This window comes from Onychomys torridus, chromosome X, assembly GCF_903995425.1.
Source record: "Onychomys torridus chromosome X, mOncTor1.1, whole genome shotgun sequence".
Lineage (NCBI taxonomy): Eukaryota > Metazoa > Chordata > Mammalia > Rodentia > Cricetidae > Onychomys > Onychomys torridus.
Genome location: NC_050466.1, coordinates 124,366,439 through 124,386,223, shown reverse-complemented (window position 1 = coordinate 124,386,223; position 19,785 = coordinate 124,366,439). Strand labels below are relative to the sequence as shown.

Below are 19,785 nucleotides of genomic sequence, written 5' to 3'. Positions count from 1 at the left end.
GGTTGTGAAGTAAAATGTAACAGCTTGTGAGTCAGAGTAAAATTTGTATAAACTATCTGGAATTATGTTTTTTTAAGAGTTGCTTTTATTTGATATGCATGGGGTTGCTTTGCCTACATGTATCCTTGAGTACCATATGCATGCAGTGCCTGCAGAGGCCAGAAGAGGGCATCAGATTCCTGGATTGTGAGCAATGATGTGGATGCTTGGAATTGAACATAGGTCTTCTGGAAGAGCAACTAGAGTGCTCTTAACAGCTAAGTAGTCCCACCAGCTCTTACTATCTGGAACTTTATTGCACATTTAACCACAAATACACACTGTAACCTAAAAGCCTCCATCTGACACATTATTACAACAATAATCCTTATACTTCTCTACCTTTTTTGTTTGTTTGTTTGTTTGTTTTACAAGACAGGGTCTCTGTGATACAGTTCTGGCTGTCCTGGAACTCACTTTGTAGACCAGGCTGGCCTCCAACTCACAAAGATCCTCCTGCCTCTGCCTCCTGAGTGCTGGGGATTAAACGTATGTGCCACCACCACCTGGCACACTTCTCTACCTTTTATTGCTTTTTATAGAAGGCTAGATTTAACTATATAGCCCAATGAGAAATCTTTTTGTGTAGAAGCACCACTATGCATGTCAAATAAAAGCAACTCTTAAAAAAACATACTTCACCAGGCAGTGGTGGCACATGCCTTTAAATCCCAGCACTCGGGAGGCAGAGGCAGAGGCAGAGGCAGGTGGATCTTTGTGAGTTTGAGGCCAGCCTAGTCTACAAAGCAAGATCCAGGAAAGGTGCAAAGCTACACAGAGAAACCCTGTCTCAAAAAAACTAAAACCAAACCAAACCAAACCAAAACAAACAAACAAAAAAAAACCCCATACTTCCAGATAGTTTGTACAAAGTTTACTCTGACTCACAAGCTGGCAAATGAAACATATTAACTAGAACAGTTTGGTAATGTTTTGAAAAATACTCTGATTTACAATCAACTCTCAAATCAAAAAGGCCCACCATTTTCCTGCTAAATATGTGGCTGTGTTAAAGCACATGGACTATTTGCACTTTACCTTTTTTTTTTTTCCTTGTGGTTCTGGTTGTCCAGCAATTCACCCATAGCTCAGGCTGACCTGACTCAGAGACCCACCTGCCTCTGCTTCCTGAATGCTGGATTATCACATCAGCCAGAATAAAGCATACTTATCCTTCCAATTTCACATTCACTCTTACAACAAATGTTAACAGATGAGGGCATTTTCTACTAAATGTCCCCTCTAGTTTCTGGCAAGAGTTAATCCAGTGAAATTTCAGAATAAGAGGATTAGCTCTTTGGCTGTTATTTGCTTAGTTGACTTCTTATTTCCTTCCCAAATACCACATTTATCCTTTAATCGGAATAATGTATGTACATAAGATGTTGTGCTGAAAACCACAAAGCATTAAAAGCAATGACCACCTTACTCGTTAAGAAAAATGTTGAAAGCAACATGGGGTTATAAATATATATATATATATATATCTCACTGTGGTTTCATGTACTGTTCTGAGTCAATAGGACCAAAAAACAATTTACTCCCTTGCAAGACTTCTGTAAAGGATTAAGACAAAAGTTCCTCATTCCCCTTTAATCCATTTGCTGTGTTGTTCAATAGCTCGAAGATAGCCTTTGTTCAAGAGATCAATGAGCTCAGGGAGAGATTAGGGACTCTTCTGCACAAATCAGGCCAACTCTTGTGTAAGTAACACCAAGGGTTAGTCTCTTTTCTTTGGTATTGCATCAGCTCTCAATCATTGAACCTTCTCTCCAGATTCTGCTGATATATTATTAATGTAACATTAAAGCTGAAAGAATAAATATTTCTGGAATACAACTGTATTTCTGTTTCAATGCTTACTGACTATAATGTTTCAGCTATTTTCTCCAGGTTAAGAGTTCTAACTTCTCACCCCAAACTTCACCGGTACTTCAAAGAGTTGCAGTGGGAACACTTGGTAGGAAAAGAGGGAGAAAAAGACGGACTATAGAAATGACAAAGAAAAAGGTCCAAATTATCTACCATTGTTTTCAACGTTTTTTTGTGTGTGTGTGCTTTGTTTTCAACATTTTAACTTTTTTTTTTTCATGTTAAGAGGGCTTATAAAGAACAAGTTCCCATTCTGGGAACTTAAATACAAAAACACCTTAAGAAAGATTTGAGAAAACTTGTCAAAATGCAATTTTTATTGTATTTCTCAAGTTATAAAAATACAAACATGTCAAAAACATAGTTTAGTCCATATGTGAGAAGTTCCAGCCATTTAAACATCATACAGATTATGGAGTTATACAGAGTATGGATAAAGTAATTCACAATGGTTCAATTCTGTTACTGCTAGCTCTATACAGCTTTTGAGACTGTTCTCTACTGACAGAAAGGGCAGTACACTTGGGCATTTTAATTGTTTCTTCCAAAGATGTAGGTTTTTTTAAAAAACTAATTCAAAATAAGAGTAAGCATACTCTGAAGAGAAACGTGTAAGTTTTGCTAAGCACTGAAATAAGGAATGGTTTTAATCTCAGTTCTATACCCTTATATTTAATTCAATTTTAATAACACAGTAATTAGAAATATAGTGTGTATTTCTGGGCCAAAGTAAATGACTAGTTTTAAAATTAAGTGATAAAAATTTAATTTTGGTTGAACTACAGAACAAAGCTAGCATATTTGGCTTAAAATATTTAATTACAAAGAGTTTTAAAGTTTAACTAAAAGCTAAAAATACATCTTTTTTCTCTAGAAGCTAAAACATTAAAATTAATGAGTTTGTTCCTTTAAAGTTTATCATGGAGATCTTTTCTGTTTTTATGGTTTTTTTAACTATGGGCAGAAATGTTTTAATATTGATTTTTCTTTTATCCAGTGCCACATAAAAACAAATTATAAAATTAAAAACAACTTTAAATAGTAGATAGTGCAGTTGATAGTAGAAAAAGCAGAGGCGAAAGTTATTCATGTGGGTGGTAGGTAACATACAGAAGTCTTTGGGCCTGAAGCTGATGTGGGAGTTCAGGGCGCACAGAGAAAGCAGTAGTTTCCTTTCTAACTTTCAGAGTCTGTCACAAAGTTCAGTTTACTGCTGACGACTGACTCTTATAAGTTCTCAAATAAACTGGGATGGATACTAGAGACACGTGTGAAGGGAAGTAAGAAGATCTTAAAATCCAATTCTTAGAACAAAAGCGTACTTATGACCAATTTGGCAAGAATGCTTAAAAGACTCTGGGATTCAAATCCTCAAACTAGGTTATACTGCCAGGAAGAAACAAGAACTGATTTTATCACTCGGTTACCTCTCTCATTTTTGGCTTCGGTCTTGGATTTCTACATTTTCTATTCCCCATTCTCCCATAAAGCTTTTAGTTTCGCTACCACTTATCACATAACTATATTGACCAGAAGCTGCCAAGAAAATGTTGGAAAGGTGTTATTGCCACTAAATACACCCAATCCTCAAGTATCAGCCAACAACATTTTTTCGCCCATCTAGTTGATCAACTTCAAAAGGAAACATGTCGATGTAAGAAAACAATACAGACTATAAAACCCTTATATCTAATTCAGATATGTCAGAATACTGGTGTGTAAACTAATTTGAATTGACTTCAAAAATCTATACTTATGTATTAAAACTATATTACCCGGGTTGATCGTAAACAGGCATGTGCTTCACTAAAAAATTATCCCAAGGACAGAAAAGCCACTACTTCCTCCTACAGAGCTATGTTGTGCTATTCCACAGACAGTATTACAAAAGGACTCCATTTGTGCAACAGACTGGGTTCACAGTGAGTATCTTAGTACCTGGATCATGTTTACTATTACCCCAGGAGTATCAGTAGGGGAATGTATACATAAGGTATGTAAAAAACTATGTATGTAAAGTTCTTAGGGGCAATAATCCAAACTGGCAACCTCTCTAGCAAAAGTGCTACTAGGAATAAAAAACATATTACATTTTGTTTCAGCACATACTGGGATATAGTACTTGTGCAATGACATATATTATCTCACATTAAATTTCTCCTGCTGGAACTAATGGACCTGTAGAGTGGGCTTTTGCTCCTTTAGGTGCTGGCCCAGTCTTGAAAGCGGAAGCAGTCACTTGCGATCTTCCACACAGTGCTGTGAGAGGTGCTGTGTGCAGTCAGCAGGAAGTTCTGGTTGAAGAAGTGCTGCTTGTTTCCATCAAACTTCACAGCGCCACTGGTCACAACGAGCACTGTAGTCTGGGACTGGGTAGCTTGCTCTTCAGCAATACAGACAAGAGAAAGATAGCAATTTACACGTCTACAGAAGCTTATGATACAACGCTAAAGCTTTTTCATAAATGTTCCGTACTTTGAGCATGCATCCTGAAGTCAAAAGTTGAATGTGAAAAAAAATAAGATGTTTTTTTCTATCCAGAAAGATTTGTGGGGTACTCTTAAGTTTCAAAAGAAAGATTATAAATCTAGCATGACCATTTGTTTCCTATATGTACTAATATTTCATTAGATATCTAACATCACTCATAGTTTGCTTCTTAAGCCATTCTTCAGGAACTATACGGGGAAATATAACTATAAACAACTACTTAAGATAGTAAGTACTCCATCTAGAGGGAAATATTATACACTACATCAACTACTGAATCAAATTCTGTCATGTCCCGAGTCATTCTTTCACAGAATATGGTTCTCTGAAATGTTAACAGAACCTCAAACACATTAGTCTATGACACAGAATAGATTTTTTGTTCTGTAGGCAGTCTCCTTTTCAACAAAAATCACATTTAGTTGCAATTCCTCATATAAATTGTAATAACCAATACTCATACACTATCCAAACTGGATAGTTCTCCGGAGTGAAAAGCATCTAAAAGTCCCAAAGCATGACTGTATAAATTACTTTTCGTGACACTTCACTTGCTCAAATAAGTAAATATATCTACTATTACAAGTTATTGCTGCTTTAGGCGTGAACCTCAATGTTTACTAACAGCAAATAAAGGAGATGCTTTGAAAGATCATGATCTTACCATGAACTGGTTGGCAGTCCAACATATTGATCTGGAACTCACTGGAAGGCAACATCTCAAAAAAATTAGTAAGGGCTTCCAGCCCTGTAACAACATTTCCGTTCCAGATTAGAGTGGCCTTGTCCAAATACAGCCTGACAATTGCCTAAAAATAAAGGAAAACTTTTTAAAAATTAATTTTTTCTGAAACATTTTCTAGAAATTCATTAGGAGATTATAGATGAAAGGTAAACATTTTCATGACTCTGTCTCCACCTCCACTTCCTTTGCCACTTGCTTCCCGTGACCTTGGAGCATGGCTGTGGGAAGCCATTCTCACCTCTCCCTGCCCCCAACACACATACCACATCATCTGAGGCCCCAGACTGACTTCACTTGGTAAGCTACCCACTTCCAAACCAAAATGCCTATGAGAGATTCAGGATCCCTTCCAAGCCTTTGACCCTCTGTGCTGGAGACTTCCAGAGCACCTGCTAAGGTCATTGCAACATCAGGTAGCTCCAGCCCCGGCCCATTCCAGAATTCTCTTGTCCCAAAGATGTTCCACACTGGAGAGACAATTGTACACCGTTCTTGTCAGCAGGCTGTATAGACCGGATGCAGTTTTTGTAGCTTCCAGCCCCACCCAGAATAAGCCTTGTGAATGGATGCTTGTAGGTTCAGTCTCATCTCCAATTGCTATGAAATTTATCCAAATTAGGTCCCTCATCCAGGTTTATAAGCATCACACCCCTTTTCTCAGCCCACCAGTATCCCCTCTGCTGTTTCTCTGCATTTCTGCCTCTGCCCCTTCACTCTGCTTTTGCTGCATGCCGGTACATCTTCCTCTCTCCTATAAATCTCTTTCCCTGCTTTCCTTCCATCTCATGCTTTTGTTGATGGTCTGTGTCTCCACGCGCCCCCCCCCCCCCCCAGAGTTCCCTGCTTGCCACTGCGTGCCTATTATGCCTGCAGTAGTCTTGTCTCCCTTTGTTCCCTCCCTCCTACTGACCCTGCTACCCTGCTATGCTGCAGGGGTGGGGGTCCCTTTTTCCCACCTGGCAACCCCCCTACACACATTGTACTGTGCTGAAATTCTACCCACCCGCACTGCCCTTAACCATTCTGTTCTCCTTCAATAAACTCTGCTACAACTTCCTCTCTCCCAAAAATCTCTTTTCCCAAAATCCTCTACTTGCTGTTCCAGCTCAGGCAGCCTGCTGCTACTGTTTTTCATCCCTTTCTCCAAGCCTTCTCTGGGCTCAGTGCCTGAGGCACTGCAATTTCGAGCCCAGCACCATGGTGGACAACTCCAGCCAGCACGTCTGCCATGGCCAGGAAATGTCTTTACTATGCTTCCTTACATTCTGCTGATTCTGTAAACTCTTATTTCAGGATTTTTAACTTGGCCATCTGACATGGCTTCCTGGGGAAAGTTTTGCTCATCTTAAGTCCCGTCTATTTCGTGTGTATGGATAGAAATGTGGTTACAGTATGCTTGTTTTTGACTGGTTTTGAATGCCTGAGATTATGTGTTCCATGTGTCTTGGTAACAGCACAGCTATGCTCACAACTAGCTATCTGGGCTCAGATTTTGTAATGACAAAAAAAGTTATTTTACTCTACTCTATCTTATTATAAAGAAAAATAGTTAAGAAATTGGGTATGGTTAAAAATCTTTAACAAAAAAGTAACTTAAAACTGGTAACTCCAAATTTAAAACAACCATATGGACCAGCTGCCATTAAGACAGAGATGACCACATAGAAATGGGTCCACCAGGTGACATTAGGTCTCTAAGTTATTTTGGATTAGGATAGATTTCAGTATGATAATCCCTGTCCTGTCCTAAAAACAAGGTTTATAAAAGATAGGATGTAAAACAATGCTGGTTTAATGAGGTATTAAAGCTGTACCTCTGGACATTCATATACAGGGATGTTATCTTGCTGGCAGCCAGATTTTGTAACCTAAGAAAAAAATCCCTTGATACTGATTCTAAAAAAACATTAAATTGGGGGCTGGAGAGATGGCTCAGAGGTTAAGAGCACTGACTGCTCTTCCAGAGGTCCTGAGTTCAATTCCCAGCAACCACATGGTGGCTTACAACCATCTGTAATGAGATCTGGTGCCCTCTTCTGGTCTGCAGTCATACATGCTGTATACATAATAAATAAATAAATCTTTAAAAAAACAAAAACGAACAAACAAAAAAAAAAAAACCCCAAAAACAAACAAACAAAAAACATTAAATTGGCCGGGCAGTGGTGGTGCACACCTTTAATCCCAGTACTCGGGAGGCAGAGGCAGGCGGATCTCTGTGAGTTCGAGGACAGCCTGGGCTACAGAGTGAGTTCCAGGACAGGCTCCAAAGCTACAGAGAAGCCTTGTCTTTAACCCCCCCCCCCCAAAAAAAAACCATTAAATTGTCTGTAATGTTAACAGTTGGTTTTGCCTTACGATTGTATCTTAGGATCACAGCTGAAACCTAGAGACTAAAAACTATTCCTTCTAACCTTCTTGCTTTTACTAACATTGGTAAGCTGTAACTAACTGAGTGAACTGTAAGTCCATATTTAACTTATAAATGCTCTCAAAGTTAAGGCTAACCTTTTGTCTAGTTTAGAAATATCTAACAGAATTTGTTCCCCTGATCCTCAAATGCTTCAGAGATCTGAGAATATGGCATTTTAATGAAAAATCTTATAGAGACATGCCAACTCCTAGCAGCATCCTGTATCTCCTCCAAGGCCACAGAAGAACTTGCACCTTGAAGCTTGCTTTAAATGTGGCAAAAGCCAACCACACAGCCAAATCCTGCTTTGCACTTTAAACCGCTGCCAAGAGCCTGTTCAGATGGAAAGAACAGGACACAGGGAAACTGACTGCCCAGCTTTGCCAAGGCAAGGCAGGTCACTCTCTCCAAATCCCTGCCCCACAGGAAAGTCTTGTAGATATTCTGAGCTTGGCAGCTGAAGACACGTACTGCTTCTAGGACTTCTGTTCCCCCATGGAGAAACCTTGGATTGCCTAGGTAACTGGAAAGCTGTCTCACTTCTTACTTACCTTCTCAGATCTGATGGTGTTTGATGATGAGGGTTTTTATAAACTGATAGAGCACTGACTACAGACAGTTTTCAGAAGTTCTTAAATTTCTGTGGATTTTAACTGGTCCCAGCTTTTAGAGACGGGTTAGCATTAGAGGGGTTATGGAAGCCTGCAGGCATTTTCAACTCTGTTCTTCCCTCTCTCCTCAGCCTCCCTCTCTCCTCCTCCTTCACTCAATCAATGTCTTCTGTTCAATAAATTTCCTCTTGTTGTCCTCTAAGTATAGACTTAAAGGTGTGTTTCATTGAGCTGAAAGCACACCCTAGGAAAAATGTTCATACCTTTTAACCCAAAGCCACAGCCTTTTGCTATGACACCAAGACATGAATCTGTTCCAGTTGTTTTACAGACACCTTCAGAGATCTGAGAATATGGCAGGTTTCTGCAGAGGTCTATTCCTCTCCTCATGCCAAGGCCAACCTACAGGGGTCCCTCCAGATATGCCAGCCTCTGCACCAGCTCTGAGGATACCAACCGAGTGAATACTGACAGGTTGATTTCACCTACATGCTCACTCATAAAAAGCTCCATTATCTCTTAACTCTTACTGACACCTTTACAGGATGGATGTACTCCCCAACTTCAGGGAAACAGCAGATGTGATCAGTCAGGTACTTTTGAACACATCATCCATTGATTTGGCATGCCATCCCCCCCAAGCTCCTGGAACATTAGTGCTGGTACCAGCTCTCTAGGCTCAAAGACATATCTGCTCTTTCTTTCTTTGTCTTTTCTTTTCTGTTTTTTTGTTTTTGTTTTTGTTTTTTTCAAGACAGGGTTTCTCTGTGTAGCTTTGTGCCTTTCCTGAAACTCACTTTGTAGACCAGGGTGGCCTCGAACTCACAGAGATCTACATGCCTCTGCCTCCTGAGTGCTGGGATTAAAGGCATGCGCCACCATGACCCGGCAAACCTGGACTTAATAACTTGGCCTGATCTGACTATTGCATTGGTGGAGTTACTCACTACTGGGGGGATTTTTAGTTATTATGAAGCTTAATCAGAAATTTTCCATTAATATAGAAAATAAAAGAGGAAAACCAGGAGACATCCCCAAAAATGTAGACTGTTCAATACTAGCACTATTTATTTAACTATGTTAATTCAAGGGACAAAAAAATGATCAACTACTTAAGTACAGGTATGCTGGACCGACCCAATGTTATATGCAGTATTTCAATTAATTCCTGAGCTGGGGATATAGGACACTTGTATAGTATGTTAAGGCCCTGAGTTCAGTTTCCAGCATTGCAAAATTTTTTTCCTACTTAAAAGTAAAATGAGGATATGAAAAGTTGAGACTTTGCCTAAGAGCATGGTACTAGGAAAAGGCAATCTTACGATATTATTCCAGAGCTGACATCCCTACTAATAACTTACCATACAGTCGATAAGCAACTTGTTCTTTTCTTATTATATTATGTTTTTAACAACAATATAATAAAAAAAGGCTTCCTTTTTTGGAAGGTTTTATCTTTCCTAGGGCAAGACGTTTTTTGGCAACAGAAAAATTATCTTTTTTTAAAAGATTTATTTATTTATTACGTATACGGAAGAGGGTGCCAGATCTCATTACAGATGTTTGTGAACCACCATGTGGGTGCTGGGAATTCAACTCAGGACCTCTGGAAGAGCAGTTGGCGCTCTTAACCTCTGAGCCATCTCTCCAGCCCTGAAAAATTATCTTTTAATTAAAAAAATTATTTTGAAATTCTAAAACTAAATATACCTCAGTAAGTGTGGATAAACATACCCATTTCCCTGTTCTCTTTATATATAAATTCAAGGTTTAAGTGTTTTTATTTTTAGATCCCAAAGGACGTGCACTTTGAATTTCAGCCTGCCTTTTTCAAGTGGCTTTTAAATTTAAATCCTTGTAATTCTTACGTGCCTGCCTCCAATGCAGCCTACAGCAAGGAGGGGGAGGGGCAGTTCTCCTGCTCTCCTATCCTCATCTCCAGATCCTCCACACTTACATTGCCAGGATCATCTCTACTGTTTGTTTGTTTTCCCAGAGGGATCCTTTATTAGTGGCGGGGGAAGGGGGCAGTAAAATGACTCAGTAAAATCAGCTCTATTGTTTTGCCCAGGCAAGGTGCATGGCCCTCTCTCCTGATTGCTGTAGGGGCATATAGGGAGTGTGGGGGGGGGGGTGGGGTCAGCACCCCTACTCTCATGCCCTCAGGGATGGCTCACCTCCCCTCCCTCCCTCTCTCTCTCTCTCTCTCTCTCTCTCTCTCTCTCTCTCACACACACACACACACACACACACACACACACACACACACACACACCAGGGTCAGTTCTATTGTGCTGCCCAGGAGGGGTCCTGCTCAAATCTTTTATCTTAACTCCACAAAACTTCAACTCTTAGAGATTTAGAAAACAAGTCTGAATTATAGTAACCTTTTGAATTTACTTACAAAATTTTAAATCTCTTAACTATGTTTTTAAAACCAAAACAACAAAAATATCCATTTTATTTAAGAACACTCAAAAGCTGATGTCCAAGATGGCATGTGCTAGATGGCAATTACAGTCTAACATTCTAACATGGAATTAAGACATGTGGTTCAAAAAATATATTTTTTCATTTCATGCCAGTAAGGAAAGTGTGCCTTTAGTAAATTATCATTCGAAAATAGTTATTTCTATTTTTACTTTTTCATGCCTGTTCAAATGAATAGCATTTGTTGGTCTTTATAAGTTAATTTGGACTGAATGACCAAACCGTCTGATAAACTATCACCTCTCCTTATTCAGGAGGTCTCTCCTGTTCGAATTTAATCTTTATCAATCTTGATGGTATTTACAGCTTTTCTTCTCCTTTGGAAACAAAGGCAAAATCTTCCCTAATGTAACACACATATTCACACATATCTGCTGTCTGCTGGTAGTTCTTGTATAGTAACTGGATAAGCTAAGGTTGGTTTTCTAACAACCTTGTCCCACCCCTCTTCAGTTTTACCATGTGATAGCATGGTAGGTTCTTGTCTAAATTCCTCCAAGTCTGAGCATTTTTCTTATTTTCATTTATAAGTCTTTCTAAGGCTTGAATCTTATCACTCCACTTTTCATATCTGGCATAATTATCAAACCAATTTTCACATTTGGCATAAAAAACAATATGGTTATTAAGGATAAAATATGAATTTACAGACTGATAGTAATTATAATTGGTACTATGTCAATCTCAGTTAAGCCATTTATCTTTTCATTTTCTGCTTCATTTTTGTTTTGTTTTGTTTTGTTTTGTTTTTTCGAGACAGGGTTTCTCTGTGTAGCTTTGCACCTTTCCTGGAACTCACTTTGTAGCCCAGGCTGGCCTGAACTCACAGAGATCCACCTGCCTCTGCCTCCTGAGTGCTGGGGTTACAGGTGTGCGCCACCACCGCCCAGCTTCTGCTTCTATTTTTAAGCCATCTAAAGTAGCACTCTATAGGATCCTAAAGCCCCATATTTTATTTCCCATCCTTAACATGGGGGAAATTTTTCCTTTTAATATTACTTAAATTCTCTCCTTGAGAAGTTCCCAGGAGTCTTACTAAATCTGATGGCTTTTCAGTTTGTTCACAGCTGGCATGATTTCTCTGTCCTTGTGGTTGTGCCCCACATTGGGTGCCAAATGTTGGTTTTAATGAAATCTTAATCATTTGATTTTATCAATAAAGACACAGGAGCCAGATGCTAGGGTGAAAGCTCAGAGAGGCAGAGAAAGCACCCAGCTGACCTTTCTCCTCAGCTGACATTCCAGAAGCCTCCCCCTTCTCCTATGCCTCCTCAAACAAGACTCCTCAAACTGAATGTCCCTCCTTTCTACTTCCTGTGTGTTTTTTTTCATGATAATCCTATACTCACTTCCTGTCAACTGCTCCACCTCTTCACCTATGGTTGACTTTATTTAATCCTGTTTACAACATTCAATCTGAAAACTTTTGGGTTAAAGGTGTGTGCTAGGGGGCTGGAGAGATGGTTCAGTGGTTAAGAGCACTGGCTGCTCTTCCAAAGGACCCGGGTTCAATTCCCAGCACCCACATGGTAGCTCACAACTGTCTGTAGTTCAAGTTCCAAGGGACCTGACACCTGTGGCAAAACACCAATGCACATGAAATAAAAATACATAAATTTAAAAAAAGGTGTGTGCTAGGGCTGAGCCACACCACAACTAGAAACAGGTTTTTCCATAGACAATGAAATCTCCAGGTTTGAAGTATGATCAACTATTTTGCAATATTATGTTTTTATTATTTAAAACAATTTTTTTTGAGCTGAGGATGGAACCCAGGGCCTTGCGTACCACTGAGCTAAATCCACAACCCTATTTAAAACAGTTTTAAATTTAAATATAATTTGATCATATTCTTCCCCTCCCCAAGTCCTTCTTGATCATTTCCTTAGTTTCCCAAGTAGTAGTTTCTCAAAAATCCAAACAAAAATGCAATACAAAAACCTTCAAAACTAAGAAAATAAAACAACATCAAAAAAGAAAAATAAAACACCAAACTGTAACCAAATAAAAACAACTCTTAAAGAACATGTACACAGTAATTACTTATGTGTGTCAGATAAAAGATATTTAAACAAAGAGCAACAGAGATTATAAAACTCACATGTCTTCTTTTGTCCATTGTCTCATAGTAAATATTGACAAATTCCTCAGCAGCTCTGCATGCCTGATCCACATAAGTTTTAAAATCCTATAAGAAAATTTTCACAAAGGTAAATCATAATCCCACCAATCCTCCACAGCACAACATATGCAACAGAAGTTATAATTTATATTCATCCCTATAAAGCTGCATGGGAAATCCACTATCACATAAATTTGAGTATTTTAAAGGTCAAGGCACAAAGGCTTTCAGCTTTAAAAGCAAACTGCTGCTAGTTTAAGGTCTTTGTCTTCAGAACATGTTCATCTCCCCCTTTTCACTCTTCACATATAACTCTGGGATCTTTGCTTGACAACTAAGCAAAGAATACCTCAGTATTTTACAAAACATTCACCTACAAAAGGACATCATTGAAACAGGAACTTGGGGGAGAATGGTGGGTATGAGGGGTGGATAGTCACTGAGTAAGTTCTGAGTTTCAACTTATGACCAAGCTCAAAAATTATTGAGCTTTCTAAAAACTGTTAAGAAAAGTCTAAACAGCCACACTCAGAATTTTTTCTTACATTATGTAAACATTCACTACTGTTTGCAAATGAATTCCAAAAAAACCAAGAAATGAATCTCCTCAGAGTATTCTTGCAAGATTCCTGATTAAGTAACTTTGCCACCACCCTTTTACTGAGAAAGTCCTATTCCTTGAAATAAAAATAATCACCATTCTTTGTGAGTGATCAGGAGATTCTGATTTTTAAAGTGCCGATGGAAAGGCCGGACACTGTAAGCCATAAATGAGTGAGCCCCCATCCACCTAAGGTTGCTTTCCTCCCATGTATGGTCTTTTCTAGATCCTTGGGGGAGGAGGGAGCAAGCCCCGCCCCAAGGGCTGGCAAGCCAGACCCTGATTCATCACTTGCTCAAGTGTCCAAGCTGTGCTTGAGCCTCCCCTCCCCTCTGGCTCAGGCCCAAGCTCCTCAGCACCCCATAGTGGCATGCACTCACCACAGCCATGGCCATTGGGGAGCTTGAAACCGCATGCTCCTTGTGCTCCAGCAGTGGAGGTGTCACTACCTCCCCACGAGAATGGCTCCTTTGGCTGTGTAAAGATGAAATGTTTAGCAAGAAAATGAAATTTGGCAAAGGCACAGATTTTTCAACCTGCCCATTGTTAAAATCACCCCATGTTGCATTTAAGCAGCAGTTCCCTTCAGTTCCAACTAATTCTTTCCATCTGTTTTAATTATTTGCAAACTGTTTATTAGCATAAAAGAGAGAAAAAAGAAAAAACAACGAACAAGAAAAAACAAAACAACCCCCCTTAAAAAGAAAACAAACAAAAAACAAAACAAAACAACAACAAGAAAACCACTCTGCTCTTGTAATCTTAACAAAGAAAACAAACGCATCTCAATTTTCCATTTACCTGCCCTGGCAAAGTAAAGGGGCTGGTACAGGGATGTCTTTATTCCAGGAGGCGAGCCCAAAACTGGAGGGCCAATGAGAAACGGGAAAACCTAGGTTAGTAGCCAATGGGAAACGGGGGCAGAACTTGAGGACCGGCTCAGAAAACCGCTTACTGCAGGAGAGGCTGAAAACCATTTAAAGTTCTAGAACGTTCTCTACTGTGAGCCTCTGCTACTAACATCTTAGTTGGATACCTAAAAACTTTCCACTGTTTAAAATACAAATATTTTACTCATTTCCTCCACACTGAGGGGATTAAATGTCAAGCACCTCCCCTAAAAAGCCTAAAAAGCCAAAAAAAAAAAAAAAAAAAAAAAAAAAAAACAAAAAAACAAAAAACAAAAAAAACCCAAAACCCAACATCCTACGGTTTATGGTGTACAGCTTATTCAGCACAGCCTGATCAGAAACAGTTTAGTAATGACTACAAGCACTTTTCTAAGCATTTTATCCATATTCAATTATTTATGTTGTGAGTTAAATGTTATTTTATCATCACATTATTAAAACAAACCGATCAACAAACAGGGATTACCCAGTGACTAAGATTTAAACTTAAGTAAATGAAAATGCCGGGCCAAACTGGTTTCAGTACGCTGGCACCATTTCTTAAAATGGTTAATCCCAAAGCGGCCATGACAGACTTCTAAGTTCGAATCAAATATTTCTATATACTTACTATCTGTAGCTTGTTTGTGGATCCTGAGAGGAACAGCCAGATCTTCCATAACGTTTGCCCTCATAGGACCAGTTATTACTGTATTTTTTCATATTTTTCGTCTCTGCCGCGCTCTCACGACAGCACTCACAGCAACCGCCTTTTCCTCTGACTGCGCGCGACTCAACTTCAGTCACTTCCGGTTTGCCTGTTATGATGCTTACTGCCTTTCTTATTACTTCCGGGGCAGCTACTCCCACGTGATGCTCCACGGTTCTTCATATATTAATGAGTCACAGTTTTGTAACTTCCGCTCTACAGTTATGAAGCTGAAATTATACATACGGATTCTTACTAATAGTGAAAATGAGACTGTTCTGAATGTTTCTCATACTCTCAAGTCCAAAATTTAAACTGATTTTTTTGTTTGTTTGTTTGTTTTTGTTTTTCGAGACAGGGATTCTCTGTGTAGTTTTGGTGCCTGTCCTGGATCGCTTTGAACTCACAGAGATCCGCCTGCCTCCTGAGTGCTGGGATTAAAGGCGTGTGCCACCACCGCCCAGTTTAAACTGATTTTTCCACAGTTTATTTCTAATGTATATTTTCTTAGTCAGCTATGCATGAATCTGCATTATTTATTTATTGTTTTTTTTTTTTTTTTTTTTTTTGGTTTTTCGAGAGGAGGTTTCTCTGTGTAGCTTTGCTTCTTTCCTGGAACTCGCTTTGGAGACCAGGCTGGCCTGAACTCACAGAGATCTGCCGATCTCTGCCTCCCGAGTGCTGGGATTAAAGGCGTGTGCCACCACCTCCCGACATATTTATTGATTTTTGGCTCTCTTCTTATTGTTCATTGCTGCAACAAATATTTATAATCATTTACTGTGCTCTGGGCGTTGTGGAACGTGCTCTCTGCCAAGCAGTGAATGGAGTGGATACAATATCTTTACAAAGCTTACCGACAGACAAGAGCGGCAAACAACCAAGTAAGTATTAATACATTTTAAAGGAATTCCAAGTAATGAATTCTGAGTAGCTAGTTTTGGCCAATCTCTAAAACATTTTCTACTTCATCTTCTTTCTCTCTGCCTTATTAACCTCTCTTCCTTTTTCCTTCTCTCCCTCCACCAGCTCCCTTGAATTTTACCTCCTCTAAATTAGTCACTCTATCCACACACCCACAGTTCTCATAATATTTAAAGCCTACCTTGATGTGGTTTTATTTTTCCCAGAGTTTTCTCCCAAATTTAAGAAAGGCTAGTAAACTCTTTTTCCACAAAATGACTCCTGTTCATTATTATATTGGTGTTGGCTTTTCTTGAATGAGGGAAGGTATTTTATATGATTTCATTCAATCCTCACAAAACACAGAGAGGTAGATATTAATATGACACATATTTTTAAGAATTTGACATGAAGCTCAAAGAGAAAAACAAAACAAAAACCTTCACTAAGATGACATGGCTCTGGGCTGGAGAAATGGCTCAGTAGTTAAAAACACTTGTTGCTTTTGCAGAGGACCTAGGTTCAGTTCCTAGCACCCATAATAGTCAACTTGCAACTGTCTATAACTCCAGTTCCAGGAGATCAGACATCTTCTGGCTTTTTCTGGCACCAATATGCATGTGGTAAGTGTTCATACATTCAGGCACATTCACATACATATAAACATTTAAAAACAAGCAGACAGCGAATAGGCCCAGAATTTCTGACCCAAACTGTCTGATCAACACTCTGTGCTGTTTGTTATTCATTCACTTATATATCATTATTTCTTCTTTTTGATTTGTTTACTCCATTTCTGCCTGTCATTCAGGTAACTGGGCAAGTATGATCACTTTTGTGAAGCTTTCCCTCATTGCATTTTTCTAGAAACAGAGTGTATAGGATGCTACTCTTGGGACTATAGCCATGGGATGGACAACAATGCTAAAGGAGTAGGGAAGAGCTGGGACCTGGGAAAGGGATACTTGAGTTAGAGGAGGAGTGAAAACTCAGAGTCTCACACTGACTGTTCTTGCCCATCATTTTGTCTTATGATAGGAGAATGGCTACACTGAGGTGTCACAAAAGTGTGAGGCTGGGTAAAATGATGACATAGAAATAAATAAATAGGGGGCTCTAATTTGTTGAAGGTTGCAACTGAAAACATTTGAAAAACCCATTGGATGTGTGTTGGGGAGGACAAGACAAGGACCAGTAGGAAAGAGAGCAACAGGAGGCTTATCTTCACTGGGTAACTGTGCAATTGTTGAAAGTATGAAGAGTGACTAGGAACTGTATTAAAGGACTTTTTATAAATAAAAACAGCATTGTGGTTAAACACACTGTTTTTGCCATCAGATTCTAACCATGCTGCTGACTAGCTCACTGACTTGGAAGAAATTACCTAGGCATTAGGAAACTCAGTCTTTCAACCTGTAAAATGGAAATAATATTAGTATATATTTCAAAGTATTGGTGGGGCAGACAAAATGGCTTATTGGAGAAGGAGCTGAGCACTAAAACTGATGAACCTCAGTTCAGTCCCCATGATGCACATGGTGGAAGGAGAGAATGAACTCCTATAAGTTATCATCTGACCTCCACATTTTCATTATGGTATGCATCTCCCTCTTCCCCCACACAGATAATTATACATAAGTAAGTGTATTTTGAAAATCCCATTGTTGTGAGAATCAAATGAGTCACTCAGAATCCCATGTGTTCTCTGTTTGAAAAATACATTTTCCTTTACATATCAGAGATTAGACAGCCCAAACTCAGATAAAATGACATTGGGAGAGAGTAGACAATGTGAGAGGTAGGGAGCAGCATCAGTACACTTCAGGAGAGAGTTGGGAACTGTGGCAAAACAGACTATAGGAGCAATAGTTGGGATTGGTTAGGATTCCTTGTAGCTGTATTGTACAAGAAGCTCTTCTATAGTGTAAATCTAGGAGAATTAAAGTTCTTGGTAGTTACCACAATCTTTCCTTGAATCTTTCTCTGGCATCAGATTTGAGCAGAAATAATCTAGAAAATGGGGTCGGGGGGTCTGACTAGTCAGTCTCTTGCTCTCGGGTCTCTACTTGGAAAGCATCTTATTCAGACTGAACAGTGTTCTGAAATACTTTGATTTAGACATACTTTATATACAATGTGAGCTACTCCTTTAGAGCATACAATTCCAAGAACTTTCACACAGTTACAGTTTTATTCAAGCATTATTATTATTTTTATTTATTTATTTTTTGGTTTTTCGAGACAGGGTGTAGCTTTGTGCCTTTCCTGGAACTCACTTGGTAGCCCAGGCTGGCCTCAAACTCACAGAGATCTGCCTGGCTCTGCCTCCCGAGTGCTGGGATTACAGGCATGCGCCACCACCGCCCGGCTCAAGCATTATTATAAACATGTTTCCCCTTAGCAGCTCTTGGCAAACACTAATATTCTGCCTCACCCTAGGCATCTACCTATTCTGTACATTTCATGGAGGTGTAATTGTACAAATGATCACATTTGTGTTTGGTATCTTTCACTAAGAATATTTTTGAGGTTCGACCATTTTACAGCACATGTCAAGACATCATTCCTTTCAATTTGGAGAATAACATTCCACTATACATACATAATACATTTTTATCTATGTATTCAGCCATTGTTATTTGAGTAGCTTACTCATGTTGGCCATTTAAAATAATGCTTCTTTGAGTATTTGTATAAATTTTTATGGGGCACATTTCAGATACCATGTAGTGGAATTGCTGAATCATATGGTAACATACTTAATATGTTAAGAAACTACTAGCTTAATTTCCATAGTGCCTACATTTTATATTCCATCCCAGCATATATAAGAGTTTCGATTTTTCTATGTATTCCCCAATAATTTTGTCTTTTGAAGTACAGCCATCCTAGTGAATATGAACTAATACCTATATAATACTCCAATAAATATGGGAGTATAAGTAACTTTAGAAAGTGGTGTTTTTATTGTCCGTTGATATGTAGCAGCATTCACAGTAGCCATGATATGGAATCATAGGTATCCATGAATGGAAGAATGGATAAATTGTGATATGTATATATGTGTGGACATAATGGAATATTATTCAGTCTTCAGAAGGAGAAAAAGAAACTCTTTGTGGAAAAAATGTCAGTGTTCTGTTGCTGTGAAGAACCACCATGGCCATATCAACCCTTACAAGAAAAAGCATTTAATTGGGGATTTAATTAATTTAATTTAATTAATTGCTTACAATTTCAGAGGATTAGTCTATTATGATCATGGTGGGGAACATGGCAGCAGGCATGACAGGCGTGGTGCTGGAGAAGTAGTTGAGAGCTATATCCTAATCTCTGGCAGGGGAGGAAAGGGAAGGCAGGCAGGCAGGTGGGCAGGCAGAGACTTGTCTTGGAATGGACTTTTAAAACCTCAAAGCCTACTCTGAGTGACACACTTCCTCCAACAAGGCTACATCTCCCAGTCCTTCTAATTCTTTCTAATAGTCTCTTTCTGGTGACTAAGCATTCAAATATATGGACCTATAGGATCCATGTTTATTCAAACCAACACAGTATCTAATAAAGTATATGGTCATTAAAAATAATATTTTTTTAAAAAAGAGATCATGCCATTTGACAAAATATGAGTGATAAGTAAAATAAGCCAGACATAGTAAAATAAGCCAGACATAGAAAGAAAAATACTGTGTGATCTCTTTTACATGTTGAATCTAGAAATTGTCATATACAGAGACTAAAACTGATTATTGGGAGAAAATAGGGGAAGGAATGGAGAGATGCAGGTCAAAGGACACAAAGTAGCAGTCTAGAGGGCTAGTGCACAACACAGGTTCCTAGTTAGTAGTGGCACATTGTATTCAGGAATTGGGTAAATGAATAGATCACAGATGATTTTGTTAT

The 19,785-nt window shown here is 38.9% G+C and overlaps 1 protein-coding gene across 1 annotated transcript; it reads right to left on the bottom strand.

Annotated features, from left to right (window-relative positions):
- Positions 1–4,112: 4,112 nt before the first annotated feature.
- On the bottom strand, positions 4,113–14,996 carry Nxt2 (nuclear transport factor 2 like export factor 2). Its single transcript, XM_036173896.1, has 5 exons — positions 14,905–14,996; positions 13,764–13,857; positions 12,762–12,848; positions 5,066–5,210; positions 4,113–4,294 (listed from the first exon to the last, which is right to left on the bottom strand). Exons 1-5 carry the CDS (start codon positions 14,994–14,996, stop codon positions 4,113–4,115), a joined length of 600 nt encoding a protein of 199 aa, XP_036029789.1.
- Between the last annotated feature and the right edge of the window lie 4,789 nt (positions 14,997–19,785).